Below are 18,363 nucleotides of genomic sequence, written 5' to 3'. Positions count from 1 at the left end.
CGTTCAGATACGTCACCGGGATATGCAGATCGCTTGGCTATATTGCAAGTTGACCTGCATGTTTAGTAGGGAGTGTGCATCACTGAGAATCCCCTTTCAGCGATACTGTTCACAATATTGCCTAGTGTGTATGGAGCTTAACCATCTTCTACAGGATACATGCATCCCCCCACTGAGACTGCTTGATGGAGGATTTAGTGTTTGTGGTCAGACAAACTCATTACCATAATCCCCCAATAACACAAATATCCCCTCTCCCCAGTGATGTCCAGAAACACCCAAGAAATTGTTACATCCCATGATAGCACCCACCAATGTCCCTTGAACAGATGTGACAATGGATGTAGATGGATATCCGCCTAATGAGTATTTGCAGCATTGGGTACTCTGCTCTGTAAGTTGGCAAAGGTTATTTGTCTGGGAGACAGGAGGGGACGGGGGCCACATCTTTTTTATTTAAAAAGTCACTGGCTGACAGGTGGCCTCATAGGTGCTTTTGCCTACAGGGAATCTTTCCTGTAGGATCTATGGCCAATCCGCCCCTGACTTCATCTCAAATTGTATCACAAACATGACAATGAGGTCAAAGAACTATAATTGCCTCCACAGTTCTCAATCCTATATAGCACATTTGGGATGTGGTGGAAAGGGAAAATCTCAGTATGCATGTGCAACCAGCAGTGTGATGCTATATCATCAGGAACCACAATCTCTAAGGAAGTTTCCTGCAACCTTCTTGTATCCATGTTATGAGGAATTAAGGCTGTGCCGAGAGCAAATCAGAACTAGAAATGTGTATCATATAATGATATTTATTTTTCCATGGCACTTGATGCATAGGTGCTGATTTATGTTTTTGCTGGTGGGTGCTCAAGCCAAAAATATAGGGGAGTGGCTTCAAGGGGAAGGGGCGTGGTCACAAAATAATACCAATACGCAGCACAGTTTTTTCCAATATTCAAATTACGGCAACAGAGTTCCCCTTTTTACACATAACTTGTGGACCTGCAGCTGTTTCTCTATGATAACCGTGCGTACCCCAATGCACAGGAATTCTGGGAAGATGCTTCTGTCAGCTCTGTTAATGGCGCTGGGCAGCATCTTTTATGCGGCAGCCGCCACGTCACTAAAGAGCGGACGGAATACACTCTTTTGTGGCATACTGTTTGCCAGGCGGCAGGGCCGGCGATGCGGGTGCTGCAGCTGCAAATTAGCAAGTTAATATGACGGCCCAGCAGCCCAACTCGGGCCCGTGGGTGCTCATCAATTTCCGTGGGTGCTCGGGCCCTTGAGCACCCACAGAATCGGCACCTATGCCTTGATGTATGTATATTGCTGTACTCACCCTGGTAAGAATGAATAAACTTGGGAAGTACCGTGGAGCTGATTATTCCACCCGGCATCTCTCGGAGGAACAGTTTCAGTAAACTGGCAGCAGAATGGACATCTACCTCCTCAGATAAGGTCATCTGCTCTCCCATTTCATATCGCACTCGCAGTTGTTCCACCACTTTGACATTTCCATTCACCCTGAAAATGCCTTCATGAGTTATCCCTAAAAGTAAAACAATACATTAAAATATCTTTAAGAATAGCACAAAGACACAATCTATACACAGGATACCATTCTTTTCAAGTTAGTCTGCAAAATGAATTACAGTACATGTCTTTATATAGGTTTTCATTTCTATCATGTTATTTCTACAGTATTCATACTTTATATTTTACTAATGTAGTATCATTTCTCAAATGAAAAAGGAAAGTCATACTAAACATTTTTCCTTATTTCAGCACTCCTAAAAAGTTTCAAATCCTCCTATTCAAATATATAAAACAAGAATACTCCAATCATGTAGAAAGTATTAGATTTAAGAAAACAAATATAATAAGCACAATATCGCTTTTCCACCAGAATTTTGAACATGATTCCCCGAATGGTGCCTTTCACACTGCCTGCAGCAGTTTTAGTGCTTCTCCCCGCACCAGGAAAGACGCTCTCTATGCTGTGAATGGGGTCCCGGGTCAGACGACCTGAGTTACCTGTTTCCGCAGCAGCTCACCTGGGTGCTTCCCGTGTCAAGCCCTTCCCGGGTGAATGGACCTGGGTGGAGCCGATTCCACTGGCAAAAAAAAATGGGTTCAAGCATGCACATTTGCAATAACCTGAGATTTTCTAGCCAATGGAAAAAAGAGGTAGCTGAAATAATGTAGAAGGTACCAATAAAGGAAATCTATTTTGCGTGTTTAGGCTAGAAATTACCAAACTCTGGGGGTTATTCACTCGCAAAGGCAAATTCCTTCTCCAATGGGCAAAACCATGTGCACTGCAGGGGGGGCAGATGTAACCTGTGCAGAAAGTGTTAGATTTGGGCGAGTTATTTAGTTTCTGTGTAGGGAAAATACTGACTGCCTAATTATTACACTACAATATACTGTAGATCTCACTTTGAAGTAATACCCCACCCAGATCTAATTATCTCTGCACATGTTACATCTGACCCCCCCCCCCCCCTCAGTGCACATGGTTTTGTCCATTTCAGAAGGAATTTGCCTTTATGAGTGAACTAGAATAAGGGCCTCTGTCCACAATGAATTCTAATGTTTTAAGGACAACCATACTTGGTCGCAGAAGACAATTAGTACCTGGGTCAATTGGTTTATCCATCTGTGCTCAGTTTAAGGACGGCATTTGTGAGCCAATGACTTAGCCCAGTGGTCGCCAACCCGTCGCCTGCAAGCTACTGGTAGCTTGCAGCAGCGATCCGGGTGGCTCGACCACTCTGCAGCTGCCCGTGTCTCCATTACCCGCTGCCGCTTCCCTTCTCCCTCTGAGGGGAGGAGGGCACATCGCACGTCTGGTGTTGCCGGGGGCATCAGTGCACTACTTTCCCCGGTCAGGTGAAAGTCCTCGGCACTTGGCCTTCTACTCAGTCCAGCTCCGCTTTTTGAGAGGCCTCCCTGTATCTGGAGAGGGTCCAGTGTCTGGGCGCGTTGGCAGGGGGAGCCCCAGGTAGCAGGGGGAACAGCAGTGCACCGCTTGAGGTCCGCCCGGCAGGGTACAGGCTGGCCACGTCACCCGCGATGCACTGGCCGCGTCAGATCGGCGGGAAAGACCACAGCTGCACCACAAGATGTAGGCCTCAATTTACCGGAGGTCACAGGCAGCTCGGCAGGGTGTCGGAGTGCTCGGGGGGTCCCGGGGGAGAGGCGGAGGGGTGAGCGGTGCCGGTGTGATGATCTCACACCCGCCCAGTGAGGTGAACTACAGCGGGTAACTCAGACACAGCACGTCACGCTCAGCCTTCTCCTAGCTCCGGCCGCTTTGTCCTCGGCTTGCGGCGCACGCTTCCTCCTCTGTCTCCACTGCCTCCCTCTGCCACACGCTGCACACTGCTCCTGAGGCCGGGGATGGTGGAGCACCATGGATAGGGAGACGGAGCTCCACGTGCATGCGACCATCCCCGGCCTCTTCCGGAAGTAATGTGAACACCCGGGTTCCATTATTATCTTGATACATGCTGTTAAATACATTTAATCTCCTGGATATTTGATAAGGGGAATGACCTTTTTTATTTACTTTATCTTGTACAATAAAAAAATGTATATGCTGCACAAATACGCAATCGAATCTTAAGTCAAACACCAAGGCAATCTCACCATGTGTACACACCAATAGAGTGACAATATAATCTGTACACTACACTGACCATTCATTTACTTTGTTTCCCTTTTCATGTAACTTGGAAACATTTTTTTTTGGGGAGGAATAAATATAATACTTGAGGATTGGCACATATGAGGAACATCTCCTATTCCTTTTGTTAGAACTGCTTCTACTCCAAAAAGAAGAACACATGGTATTTAAATAATCAGCGCAGGACACCATCTTCATTTTTATTCTCAAAAACGGTGGGGGCATACATGGCACTGTGGGAGCATATGTGTATCTGGCACTATTGGGGGTATATTTGTATCTGGCACTATTGGGGGCATATGTGTATCACACCCCCATTTTCATTCGCCGCACCCCATGTGGCTACTCCCTTTTTTGGGGCGTGCGCACACAGTGCTGCCAGAGTATTTATTATTTATTTAGAATGGCACCACAATCGGGTGGGCATTGTTTATCTGGCAGTGCTTTAGGGCATTGTGTTTATGGCATTACTGTAGGTATTGAGGGCATTGTGTAACTGGCACTGCTGGTGGCATATGTGTATATGGCACAGCGTCTATCCAGAGAGGCTGGGGGCATGGCCAGCAGCTCTCAGAGCGCTGGCCATGCCCCCATAGCAGAAAAATGGGGGATGCGGCCTCGCAGGAGTGTCACGATAGTAGGCCATGCCCCCTAATTTCGGCGCGTGACTTCGCCGCGTGCAGATGTCCCTTCTCTGCCTCCAGTGTTGGGAGGTATGTTTGCAGCATATTGGACATTGCAGTGTGTGGCATATTGTGTCTGGTGCATTGCAATATGTGGTATAATGTGCCAGGGTCATTACAGTGTGTGTCATATTGTGTAAAGGGTATTTTTTGATTATTATGTAGATTTATATTATTTTAGTAGCTCTTCAGGCGGTTTATTTTGTCTCGAGTAGCTCATGCCCCGAAAAAGGTTGGAGACCGCTGACATACATATTTGGTAGGTAGATAATGCTTGAAAATGGTAAAGTGTGCCGAGCGTGGCGGTAGCAGTGCAAGGCACCTAGCTGGAAGCGTGGGACACTAATTGGGGGTCCATGTGCTTAGATGTCGACATTGACACCAAAAAAAACATACAAAACTTATGTCAACCTTTTTCATGTGTAAAAAAGAAGGATGAATGTACAGCGCTAGGTTGTCTGAAAAAGTATGTACTACCACATGTTGATAATCAAAACATTTATTAATGAAAATACAATTTTAATGAGAGCTCTCATAATAATTCATAACAATAGAAAAATATATAAAAATTTAAAAAATGTATAAAAACATATATGGAACAGAGGCTCTCTGATGCAAGTATCTCCACAGTAGTCACCAATAAGTTTTATATTTACCAAGGGGAGACGGGGGGAGGGGAAGTCTCCTTAATGATCTAGCTGCAAAGGTAGTGTCCCAATCCGGGTAAATGCCCAGTATATCCAGGTGGTCCAAGCAGATGATTTTTATGGCAGTCCTTTTGGTATGTGTGTACCTTGCATGACACTGCTGCTGTCTGCTGGTTTAAACGAAGTCCTGGAAGCAATGGATGAACCGGTCCGGATTAAAGTGCGGGATAAGTGCAGTCCTTGGTATTGTGCAAAATGGCAAATGGCAATTAGGTGCGGTGGAGAGGTGCTGGATACTGCTCAACGCGTTTCGACGCTGGCTCGCGTCTTCATCAGGAGCTTGGGTATGGGGTCTTGTTCAGGGACCCTGTATAAATACCCTGGTTTGATTATTCCCATGATTGCAGGTGTGGGAACTTCAGTGATCATTACAATCAATATACATCAAAATACATAGTAAATACATTAAAAACAAACATGTGGTAGGTATGCACAGGAGGAGTGCATATAAATCCGTTTATTATCTACAGTAAGTAGGAAAAAACAAGTTTTAAAAAAACGACAATGAGGTCATGTGGTCATGTCACATGATCGGAGTTGGTCACATGACTCCGGGGTTCACAATTATACCCAAGTATTTATAGATTCAAGGATAGCTCGGGAAGTGGGTAATGTGGGTGTGCATAGGTATGGTAAGTGTCTATAAGGCAACTGTCTCCTAAAAACATTTTTTATTTTATAGCGCGCACACACATTAAACCACTCTCTGTGGTTGGCGGAAGTGTTTAGTGATTGCGCTTCCGGTCCATCGGGATCCCCCTTGGTTGGCGGAAGTTAGTTGCGCTGATGTCAGCGCTCATTTTTGTACAAGACTGTACTCGATTATCCGGAATGACGCTCCCGGAAGTGATGCTCCCGGAGGGCGGAAGTGCAATCTTACTGCGTATAATGGTTGGAATAACCAGGAGTGTAACGCAGTATACTGTCACCGGAAATGGGACTCTGGATGGCGGAAATCCAGACCCATTTTACACATTGGATGGCAAAAAAGAGATAATAAAAGGGAGAGGTAGGCGTAAGGTATATAGAAAATATGTAGCAATTCATTGATGTTCAGAGAGACGTTCAGAGAGTAGGATTTTATCACAGATCTATAGTATATGGTGGAGTAAAAATAATAATAATAATAATGATAATAATCGACCAAATAATATATAAATAAATAAATACATAAATAAAGAAATGTAAAACATATGGAATCTATCTATTGTCTATGGAAATCATATGGAACAGAAGCATATATATTTCTCTATCTAGTCATGATTAGAGAGATATCATAGGAGGTTACTTTATAATTATAATTTATTTCACAGATAATCAGATATTATTATTATGGATGGTCAACTAGGCGAAAAGGAAGGGGGGGGGGGGATTTGTTCAAATACATATTATTCATTTTGATGTTATATTCCGAAAGGAGATGGGGGAGGGGGGGGGGTAGAGGATTTAACGGACCAGGTGAGTGGCCCCCAATTACAATACACTATTTAATTCTAACGCCTCATTGAGGCCATCTGGATGTAGACTATTCAGTTTAAAGGTCCAGAATACCTCTTGACGGCAAAGGGTCTTGTACCTATCCCCTCCCCTCATGGAGGGGGGGATATGTTCAAGACCTACGATCCGCAAACCCTTGGGATCATTACTGTGAACCTGCGAAAAATGTCTGGAGAGGCTGTGGCTAGCCAGCCCCTTGATGATGTTACGGCGGTGTTCCATAAAGCGGGTTTTTAGTGTACGTGTAGTACGTCCTACATATTTTAGGTCACAAGGACATATCAAGAGATATATGACGAATTGGGTGTCACAATTAATGAAATTCTTTATTGTGGCCAATTCGTCCTCAGTCTGTACCTGTAGGGTTCTGTGGTTGGCATGATTGCATGTGGTGCAGCGGTTTTTGCCACATTTATAGAACCCAACGGGTCTCTGGATTAACCAGGAATTGGTACTGGGATTATCAGTTTTTTCTTTTTCCATTTTTAAATGGCTGGGTGCCAACATAGTCTTCAAGGATCTATTCTTTTTATAAATGATGGTGGGTCTATTGGGTAATAGGTCCCTCAGAATCCTGTCATGTTTTAGTATACCATAATTTTTATTGATAATTTGTCTGATTTGGAAATGAGCTGTATTGTATTTACAGATAAATGCCATATCATGGCTTCCATCTTGTTGTTTCTTTGGTTTATTAACCAATAGGTCTTCCCTTTTCATTTTACGGACTTCATTTAAGGCTTCTTGTAGGAGGGGGTCTGGGTATCCTCTTTGTTTGAAAGAAGCAATGATATCAATAGCTTGCTCATTAAACAATTCCAATGAGGAACAGTTGCGGCGAATCCGCATCAACTGTCCTTTAGGAATGTTGGTTTTCCACGGTTTGTGGTGTGAACTTTTATAATGTAGATACGAATGGGTATCAACAGTTTTGGTATAGTTTGAGGTGATAATGTTAGAGTTGACTATATCCAGAGAAATATCCAAAAATTCAATATGTGAGGGGTTATAATGTGAGGTGAAAGATAAATTAAATTGGTTGTGATTAAGTGAGGTGACAAAGTGTTCTGCTGATAGATAGTCCCCATCCCAAATGATAAAAAGATCATCTATATAACGGCCATAGAACACCAGATTCGCACCAAAGTCGCCGCCCCACACATGGGTGTCCTCGAACTCCCCCATGTATAGGTTGGCATAACTTGGCGCAAATCTGGTGCCCATGGCCGTCCCCATCACCTGAAGATAATGTGTGTGGGAAAATAAAAAATAATTGTGAGTCAAGATGAAAAAGATAGAAGAGATAATGAAGGATTGTTGGTCCTGTGTCAGGTCGCTGTCCCTTTTTAATTTATTGGCAAGATGTAAAATGCCAAGATTGTGTGGTATGTTGGTATATAATGCTTTGACGTCTAAGGTCATAAAGGCATAGGTTTCCTTCCAGACTATGGTCTGGATTCTTTGGAGAAAATGGGTGGTATCCTTGAGATGCGACCTGAGCACAGGAACAAGAGGTTGTAAGAAAGAATCCACATAATGTGACAAATTGGTGGTAAGGGACCCAATACCTGAAATTATAGGACGACCAGGAGGTGAGGTGAGTGATTTATGAATTTTGGGAAGGTGATAGTAGGTGGGTGTGATGGGGTGAGTAACAAACAAAAATTGCCATGTTTCTTTAGAAATGGTGTTGAGGGCTAAAGCCTCATCCAATACATTTTTAAGTTCTATTTGAAAAGTGTCCGTGCCCTCAACACCATTTCTAAAGAAACATGGCAATTTTTGTTTGTTACTCACCCCATCACACCCACCTACTATCACCTTCCCAAAATTCATAAATCACTCACCTCACCTCCTGGTCGTCCTATAATTTCAGGTATTGGGTCCCTTACCACCAATTTGTCACATTATGTGGATTCTTTCTTACAACCTCTTGTTCCTGTGCTCAGGTCGCATCTCAAGGATACCACCCATTTTCTCCAAAGAATCCAGACCATAGTCTGGAAGGAAACCTATGCCTTTATGACCTTAGACGTCAAAGCATTATATACCAACATACCACACAATCTTGGCATTTTACATCTTGCCAATAAATTAAAAAGGGACAGCGACCTGACACAGGACCAACAATCCTTCATTATCTCTTCTATCTTTTTCATCTTGACTCACAATTATTTTTTATTTTCCCACACACATTATCTTCAGGTGATGGGGACGGCCATGGGCACCAGATTTGCGCCAAGTTATGCCAACCTATACATGGGGGAGTTCGAGGACACCCATGTGTGGGGCGGCGACTTTGGTGCGAATCTGGTGTTCTATGGCCGTTATATAGATGATCTTTTTATCATTTGGGATGGGGACTATCTATCAGCAGAACACTTTGTCACCTCACTTAATCACAACCAATTTAATTTATCTTTCACCTCACATTATAACCCCTCACATATTGAATTTTTGGATATTTCTCTGGATATAGTCAACTCTAACATTATCACCTCAAACTATACCAAAACTGTTGATACCCATTCGTATCTACATTATAAAAGTTCACACCACAAACCGTGGAAAACCAACATTCCTAAAGGACAGTTGATGCGGATTCGCCGCAACTGTTCCTCATTGGAATTGTTTAATGAGCAAGCTATTGATATCATTGCTTCTTTCAAACAAAGAGGATACCCAGACCCCCTCCTACAAGAAGCCTTAAATGAAGTCCGTAAAATGAAAAGGGAAGACCTATTGGTTAATAAACCAAAGAAACAACAAGATGGAAGCCATGATATGGCATTTATCTGTAAATACAATACAGCTCATTTCCAAATCAGACAAATTATCAATAAAAATTATGGTATACTAAAACATGACAGGATTCTGAGGGACCTATTACCCAATAGACCCACCATCATTTATAAAAAGAATAGATCCTTGAAGACTATGTTGGCACCCAGCCATTTAAAAATGGAAAAAGAAAAAACTGATAATCCCAGTACCAATTCCTGGTTAATCCAGAGACCCGTTGGGTTCTATAAATGTGGCAAAAACCGCTGCACCACATGCAATCATGCCAACCACAGAACCCTACAGGTACAGACTGAGGACGAATTGGCCACAATAAAGAATTTCATTAATTGTGACACCCAATTCGTCATATATCTCTTGATATGTCCTTGTGACCTAAAATATGTAGGACGTACTACACGTACACTAAAAACCCGCTTTATGGAACACCGCCGTAACATCATCAAGGGGCTGGCTAGCCACAGCCTCTCCAGACATTTTTCGCAGGTTCACAGTAATGATCCCAAGGGTTTGCGGATCGTAGGTCTTGAACATATCCCCCCCTCCATGAGGGGAGGGGATAGGTACAAGACCCTTTGCCGTCAAGAGGTATTCTGGACCTTTAAACTGAATAGTCTACATCCAGATGGCCTCAATGAGGCGTTAGAATTAAATAGTGTATTGTAATTGGGGGCCACTCACCTGGTCCGTTAAATCCTCTACCCCCCCCCCCCTCCCCCCATCTCCTTTCGGAATATAACATCATAATGAATAATATGTATTTGAACAAATCCCCCCCCCCCCTTCCTTTTCGCCTAGTTGACCATCCATAATAATAATATCTGATTATCTGTGAAATAAATTATAATTATAAAGTAACCTCCTATGATATCTCTCTAATCATGACTAGATAGAGAAATATATATGCTTCTGTTCCATATGATTTCCATAGACAATAAATAGATTCCATATGTTTTACATTTCTTTATTTATGTATTTATTTATTTATATATTATTTGGTCGATTATTATCATTATTATTATTATTATTTTTACTCCACCATATACTATAGATCTGTGATAAAATCCTACTCTCTGAACGTCTCTCTGAACATCAATGAATTGCTACATATTTTCTATATACCTTACGCCTACCTCTCCCTTTTATTATCTCTTTTTTGCCATCCAATGTGTAAAATGGGTCTGGATTTCCGCCATCCAGAGTCCCATTTCCGGTGACAGTATACTGCGTTACACTCCTGGTTATTCCAACCATTATACGCAGTAAGATTGCACTTCCGCCCTCCGGGAGCATCACTTCCGGGAGCGTCATTCCGGATAATCGAGTACAGTCTTGTACAAAAATGAGCGCTGACATCAGCGCAACTAACTTCCGCCAACCAAGGGGGATCCCGATGGACCGGAAGCGCAATCACTAAACACTTCCGCCAACCACAGAGAGTGGTTTAATGTGTGTGCGCGCTATAAAATAAAAAATGTTTTTAGGAGACAGTTGCCTTATAGACACTTACCATACCTATGCACACCCACATTACCCACTTCCCGAGCTATCCTTGAATCTATAAATACTTGGGTATAATTGTGAACCCCGGAGTCATGTGACCAACTCCGATCATGTGACATGACCACATGACCTCATTGTCGTTTTTTTAAAACTTGTTTTTTCCTACTTACTGTAGATAATAAACGGATTTATATGCACTCCTCCTGTGCATACCTACCACATGTTTGTTTTTAATGTATTTACTATGTATTTTGATGTATATTGATTGTAATGATCACTGAAGTTCCCACACCTGCAATCATGGGAATAATCAAACCAGGGTATTTATACAGGGTCCCTGAACAAGACCCCATACCCAAGCTCCTGATGAAGACGCGAGCCAGCGTCGAAACGCGTTGAGCAGTATCCAGCACCTCTCCACCGCACCTAATTGCCATTTGCCATTTTGCACAATACCAAGGACTGCACTTATCCCGCACTTTAATCCGGACCGGTTCATCCATTGCTTCCAGGACTTCGTTTAAACCAGCAGACAGCAGCAGTGTCATGCAAGGTACACACATACCAAAAGGACTGCCATAAAAATCATCTGCTTGGACCACCTGGATATACTGGGCATTTACCCGGATTGGGACACTACCTTTGCAGCTAGATCATTAAGGAGACTTCCCCTCCCCCCGTCTCCCCTTGGTAAATATAAAACTTATTGGTGACTACTGTGGAGATACTTGCATCAGAGAGCCTCTGTTCCATATATGTTTTTATACATTTTTTAAATTTTTATATATTTTTCTATTGTTATGAATTATTATGAGAGCTCTCATTAAAATTGTATTTTCATTAATAAATGTTTTGATTATCAACATGTGGTAGTACATACTTTTTCAGACAACCTAGCGCTGTACATTCATCCTTCTTTTTTGCCTATATTATTGGGAGAATTACACACTCCCTGTACAGCAGCTTTGGCCGTGCCTGCGGTTCATACTTTTTTTCTATACCTTTTTCATGTGTAAACCTTTTCCGTGTTGACCTCTTGCATGTCAACCTTTTCAGGAATATCTAGACACTGTCAACCTAATTACTAACAGTCCCATGATCCACGTTCATATTAATGATGCATTTGAAACGTGCGGTTCATATATTGCTCTATAATTAAACAAACTTTTATAGTGGTAGCAAATGCCATTTTGTAAAGACACCAATATTACTCAGTGCCTATGCCCAATATGCTCGCTCCCATGGTCGCATGTGACATTGTCAGGTTCATCTGTCCAATTAGCTGCTCTGCAACTTGTGACGTCTCAGAAGTAGATGCCAGAAATTCGCTGATGACCCACTTCAGTCAGGTTTTCACTCCACTGAGACAGCACTGACTAAAGTGGTGAATGATCTGGTAACGGCTAAGTCTAAAGGCCATTACTCACTACTTATTCTTCTTGATCTTTCTGCTGCCTTTGACACCGTCGATCACTCTCTTCTCTTACAAACACTACACTCCCTAGGTCTTAATGATACAGCCCTTTCCTGGTTCAGATCTTACCTATCTGATCGCTCTTTCAGTGTTCGCTTCTCTAACTCTACTTCCTCTTCATTACCTCTGTTAGTCGGAGTTCCGCAAGGTTCAGTCTTAGGTCCTCTGCTCTTCTCAATCTATACCTCCTCTCTTGGCAAACTAATCAGCTCTTTCGGATTTCAGTATCACTTGTATGCTGATGATACTCAAATCTATCTATCAACCCCAGAGTTGTCACCAGTGGTTTTGGGTCGAGTTTCTGATTGTCTCTCTGCCATCTCATCTTGGATGTCTTGTCGCCAACTCAAACTCAATATTTCCAAAACGGAATTACTTATATTCCCGCCAACTAAGAACAGTTACCATCCTGACATCTCCATCGCTGTTGACAACTCGATAATCTACCCTACCCCACAAGCTCGTTGCTTAGGGGTCATCCTCGACTCTGAACTGTCCTTTCTTCCCCACATTCAATCTGTCTCCAAATCATGTTACATGCATCTAAAAAACATATCCAAAATACGACCCTATCTCACACAAGACACTACCAAATCTCTTATCCATGCACTCATTATATCCCGCATTGATTATTGCAATAGTCTCCTAACTGGTCTTCCCAAGAACAGACTCTCACCACTGCAATCAATTTTAAATGCTGCTGCTAGGCTGATCTTCCTTGCAAGACGCTCATCGTCTGCTGATCCGCTCTGCCAGTCCCTCCATTGGTTGCCTGTATATTACCGTATTCAATATAAAACACTTCTACTTGCTTATAAAGCTATTAACCATACTGCACCAGCATATATCTCTGCACTTATCACAAAATATCTCCCATCTCGACCACTACGCTCTACACAAGATCTGCGTCTCTCTTCTGCACGGATCACTAGCTCCCATTCATTATTACAGGACTTTTATCGGGCTGCTCCCATCCTATGGAATGCCCTTCCACGCACATTAAGACTCTCCACCAGTCTCCAAACTTTCAAGCGTTCCCTGAAAACTCACCTCTTCAGGCAAGCCTATCATATTTAAGTTCTACATGCATAACCCTCCGAGGCACTTATGTATTATATAGCTTCCCTTCTGGACTTGTAACTGCTATGCTATTACTGGTGCCTGTCCTTATGTTTCCCCCCTATATCCCTATAGATTGTAAGCTTGCAGCAGGGCCCTCCTACCCCCGAGTCTGTCTGTTGTTACCCAGTTTGTCTTATCACTGTCTACTATTGTAAAGCGCAACGGAATCTGCTGCGCTATATAAGAAACTGTAAATAAATAAATAAATAAATAAATAAATAAATCAACTGGGCTGGCTATTATATTTACACCACAGTGTTCAACAAGAATGGAGGGAAATCTTTTATTTTAACTGTGCCCAAGCAACACTAGTTTTTCTTGCACAGCTCTAAAGGTGCCCACACACAGTAAGATTTTTTTTAAACGATATAGCCGTCTTTTACTATTTGGAGTGACCAACTGTTTAAAAACTTTCTGTGTGTGGGCATGATAACGATCCAATGTGCACACCGGCTGTTTGTCTAGCTCGCTGGCAGAAAGATAACAACCCGGGGGGGGGGGGGGGGGGGGGGGAAGGATTTGGCACACATCGTCCTGTGTGTAGTGATGATGAATAATGTGCTAATGAGGTGTCAATATGATTTGCAGTTGTTGAACTACTGTACCCATCCACCCTCTGATCATTTTCAGTCATTCTGTGTGTGGGCATGATATATTTTAGCCAATAGAGTTCTGAATTTCAATGGAAATTGTTAAGAGACTGGATTGTTCATAAAATCTAAGCATGTGTGGGCACCTTGTCAGGCATGTCAAACTATGGTCCTCCAGCTGTTATGAAACTACACATCCCAGCATGCCTTGCCACACTTTTAGCATTCCCGAATAGCAAAACTGTGGCAAGGCATGATGGGAATTGTAGTTTCACAACAGCTGGAGGGCCATAGTTTGGACATGCCTGCCTTAAGTCACAGGTCTTCAACCTGTGGAACTACATGTCCCAGCATGCCCTGACAGTTTTGGCATGCTCTTATAGGAAAAAATGTGGCAATGCATGTTGGAACATGTAGTTTCACAACATATGGGGGGCCATAGGTTGAAGACCCATGCCTTAAGTGATTTAAGGGAAAATTAGAGTGCTACTGGCAGCGGAATGCCTTCATTGAACAGCTCAATCAGGCACTTACTTCATGGCTAAAACTTTTCCAAGAGTCTACATCTATTTCAAGAGAAAATGCCACAAAATATCCTTCCCAATTTAAATAAATTACAGTATTATTACGGTGTAAAACAAAACACATTTCTGTATTTGCAGTCCTGTACACACTAGACGACCTGCACCGCAATATCGTTAACAATACTGGCTGTGGTCGCAGGTGAATAATATCGGTAAATGATATCATTCAGTAGCGTCACTGGGAACTGATGAACAAGAAAGTCGTTGGCTATATATCTAAAATTGATCTGCTTGTTTCAACGACTGCGTGGGGCATATAACAATGTGCAGGAGGGCGCATCGTTTACGATATTGAGTGTACATATTGCTCAAAAGGATCCTTCTGAGCGATATCGTTTAAAAAATTGTTTAGTATGCATGGGGCTTAAGACTATAAGATATTTTACACAAATAACATGTATGACATTCGTTCAGTATACTGAATGAAGAATTCTTTTGTTTTTTAGAATATTTTTATATTTCAATGAGGTATCTTAAGGCCCATACACACGGAACGATTTTGAGTTGAAAGCCGCTCAAACTTGGTGTTTTGAGCGGCTTTCAGCTCAAAGCCGCCCAGTGTGTATGGCCCAGAGATGAGCAGTGATGCGCGCTCCCGCATCATCGTTGGGAAAGCCGTTCATCTGCTTGTATTAGCAGCAGATGAGTGGCTTTGTGGATGGCTTTGTATAGCGCTATGAAAAGCTGTGCACCCCCCCCGACAGCGCCGGGCAGGGGGGAAAGCCGCTCAGTGTGTATGCACTCAGCGGCTTTCCCCAAAGCAAAATCGCCCAGTGTGTATGTACCTTTAAAGTATCTTTCATTTATGCTGTATAAACACATTAAACACATGAAATTAACACAAATATATTTTATTTGTGCATGAATGTTTTCAAAACAGGAAACAAAGGTTCTGTACTCTCAGGCACTGACTGAATTCCAAGCAAATAATTTTCTTGCACATTTTTAATGCCAGTTACATATCTTGTCCCTAGTAATGCCAGTTACATATCATGTCCCCAGTAGTGCCAGTTTCATATGATGTATCCAGTAGTACTAGATACAGACTTCCCCAGTAGTGCGTTACATATCATGTCCCAAATAGTAGACCCAGTTATAAATCATGCATCCAGTAGTGCCAGTTACAGATATCCCCAGTAGTGCCAGTTAAATACCATGTCCCTAGTAGTGCCAGTTACATACCATGTATCCAGCAGTGCCAGTTACAGATGTCCCTCTAGTGCCAGTTACATATCAAGTCCCCAGTAGTGCCAGTTACATATCAAGTCCCCAGTAGTAGAGCCAGTTACATATCAAGTCCCCAGTAGTAGAGCCAGTTACATATCAAGTCCCCAGTAGTAGAGACAGTTACATATCAAGTCCCCAGTAGTAGAGCCAGTTACATATCAAGTCCCCAGTAGTAGAGCCAGTTATAAATCATGCATCCAGTAGTGCCAGTTACAGATATCCCCAGTAGTGCCAGTTACATACCATGTCCCTAGTAGTGCCAGTTACATACCATGTATCCAGCAGTGCCAGTTACAGATGCCCCTCTAGTGCCAGTTACATATCATGTCCCCATTAGTGCCAGTTACATATCAAGTCCCCAGTAGTGCCAGCTACATACTGTATGATGGATTCAGTAGTTCCATTTACATATCATGTCCCCAGCAGTGCCAGTTACATATCAATTCCCCAGTAGTGCCAGCTACATATCAATTCCCCAGTAGTGCCAGCTACATATCAAGTATCCAGTAGTTCCAGTTACATATCATGTCCGCAGTAGTGCCAGTTACATATCATGTCCCAATAGTAGAGCCAGTTAGAAATCATGTATCCAGTAGTGCCAGTTACAGATGTCCCCAGTAGTGCCAGTTACATACCATATCTCCAGTAGTGTCAGTTACATATCATGTATCCAGTAGTGTCAGTTACATATCATGTATCCAGTAGTGCCAGTTACATATCATGTATCCAGTAGTGCCAGTTACATATCATGTATCCAGTAGTGCCAGTTACATATCATGTATCTAGTAGTGCCAGTTACATATCATGTATCCAGTAGTGCCAGTTACAGATGTCCCCAGTAGTGCCAGTTACATATCATGTATCCAGTAGTGCCAGTTACAGATGTCCCCAGTAGTGCCAGTTACATATCATGTATCCAGTAGTGCCAGTTACATATCATGTATCTAGTAGTGCCAGTTACATATCATGTATCTAGTAGTGCCAGTTACATATCATATATCCAGTAGTGCCAGTTACATATCATATATCCAGTAGTGCCAGTTACATATCATGTATCCAGTAGTGCCAGTTACATATCATGCATCCAGTAGTTCCAGTTACATATCATGCATCCAGTAGTGCCAGTTACATATCATGTCCCCAGTAGTGCCAGTTACAGATGTCCCAGTAGTGCCAGTTACATATCATGTATCCAGTAGTGCCAGTTACAGATGCCCCAGTAGTGCCAGTTACATATCATGTCCTTAGTAGTGCACACACAAAAAAAACCTATGGATAAGGGATACTCGACCTGTACGTTGAACTTGATTTAATATTGTAATGGTAGTGAACACAATATATATATATATATATATATATATATATATATATATATATATATATATATATATATATTATATATACACACACAGGGATATACATGGAAAATAAATAAATAAATAAAAAAGGGCAAGCAGAAAACTGCAAGCAAGAACTGCAGCAAAAAAGTGATCCAAAAACCATCCTACCTGTTTAAGGATTGTAGAGAGCAGCTTCAGCCCCTGATCTACTATTTCAGTGTTATAGGTAAATAAATAAATACACAAACAGCCTACACATAACAAAAGCTTACCCTCACTGCGCAGGTACTCCACCACATTCCACACCACTGCTGGTACTCCATGCACCATCAGACCCTCTTTATGCAGATCACTGAGCGGTACCCCAAACACCTTCCTGCAGAGCATGGGGGACTGTCCTCTGCCAGGCCTCATCACTACTTTTTTCATATCTTCTTTCAGTCTAACAACAGTTTTGCTTTGCTTGAAGGAGCAGAGGAAGAGAGAGCAGTCATGAGCTGTGACTACAGGGGGCTGCATTTTTGCACTGAGTGTTTGACTCAGCAGTTCATGCATTTTGTGCCATAGCAAAAACAAAACAGTGCAGCCACACTAGCAGTCATTAGAAGTGTGCAAGTGATCTACAAGTAGGAGATGTGTTCGAGCTGGGAGGGTCCTTCTCACAGTAACACACAGGCAGGCAAGGGGAGGGCACTCAGACAACTTCCCTGTAGCTAGGATATGCAGCAAGGTTTCTGTCTCAGGAAGAGTACACAAGTTATATCCAAGCTATATCGCCACAGCAACCTCTGGGCGGAACTAGTAACCACTCTACAGCCTCAAGTATCATTGTCATTATTACAGGAAAACAATGCCACTTGTATTCTGCCACATATTTACAGATGGGAGCAAAATATCCTGAACAGGACAGACGATTGCTGAGTGTTGGACAGGAAGTCTGTGTTCCATGAGCTAAAGTAGCACCCCTCTGTTCTTACACTGCACGTGAATATGAAATACTGTATAAGGAAAGACAATAAAAAGAATATCTTTTGGCACAAACATACAAAAATAACTTAGATTTTCCGTTAATGTATTAATATTAATATTTTCTTTTGTCAACAGTTATTTATATTGAGCTAGCTGCTAGCATATTAAATT

At 42.4% G+C, this 18,363-nt stretch overlaps 2 protein-coding genes across 6 annotated transcripts in view; one reads left to right on the top strand and one right to left on the bottom strand.

Annotated features, from left to right (window-relative positions):
• The window catches only part of LOC146066743 (putative E3 ubiquitin-protein ligase HERC6), a 437,857-nt gene extending 424,405 nt beyond the window's left edge, over positions 1-13,452 (top strand). The window contains exon 20 of the mRNA XM_083179134.1: positions 13,312-13,452. Coding sequence (XP_083035260.1) covers positions 13,312-13,437 — 126 coding nt within the window. The 3' untranslated portion in view covers positions 13,438-13,452. The remainder of the gene's footprint in view (positions 1-13,311) is intronic.
• The window catches only part of FAM13A (family with sequence similarity 13 member A), a 191,701-nt gene extending 173,847 nt beyond the window's left edge, over positions 1-17,854 (bottom strand). Inside the window, exons 1-2 of one of the 5 annotated variants that reach the window (XM_083179126.1) lie at positions 17,496-17,854; positions 1,346-1,555 (exon numbers count right to left, since the gene is read on the bottom strand). In XM_083179126.1, the coding sequence (XP_083035252.1) occupies positions 1,346-1,555; positions 17,496-17,778 (493 nt within the window). In that variant the 5' untranslated portion in view covers positions 17,779-17,854. The remainder of the gene's footprint in view (positions 1-1,345; positions 1,556-17,495) is intronic. The other 4 variants (XM_083179123.1, XM_083179125.1, XM_083179127.1 and 1 more) reach the window with 4 other exon arrangements.
• Between the last annotated feature and the right edge of the window lie 509 nt (positions 17,855-18,363).

Source organism: Crinia signifera, chromosome 1 (assembly GCF_055691185.1).
Source record: "Crinia signifera chromosome 1, ASM5569118v1, whole genome shotgun sequence".
Taxonomy (NCBI): domain Eukaryota; kingdom Metazoa; phylum Chordata; class Amphibia; order Anura; family Myobatrachidae; genus Crinia; species Crinia signifera.
The sequence above is the reverse complement of the archived record's forward strand: the minus strand, read 5'-3'. Positions and strand labels throughout refer to the sequence as shown.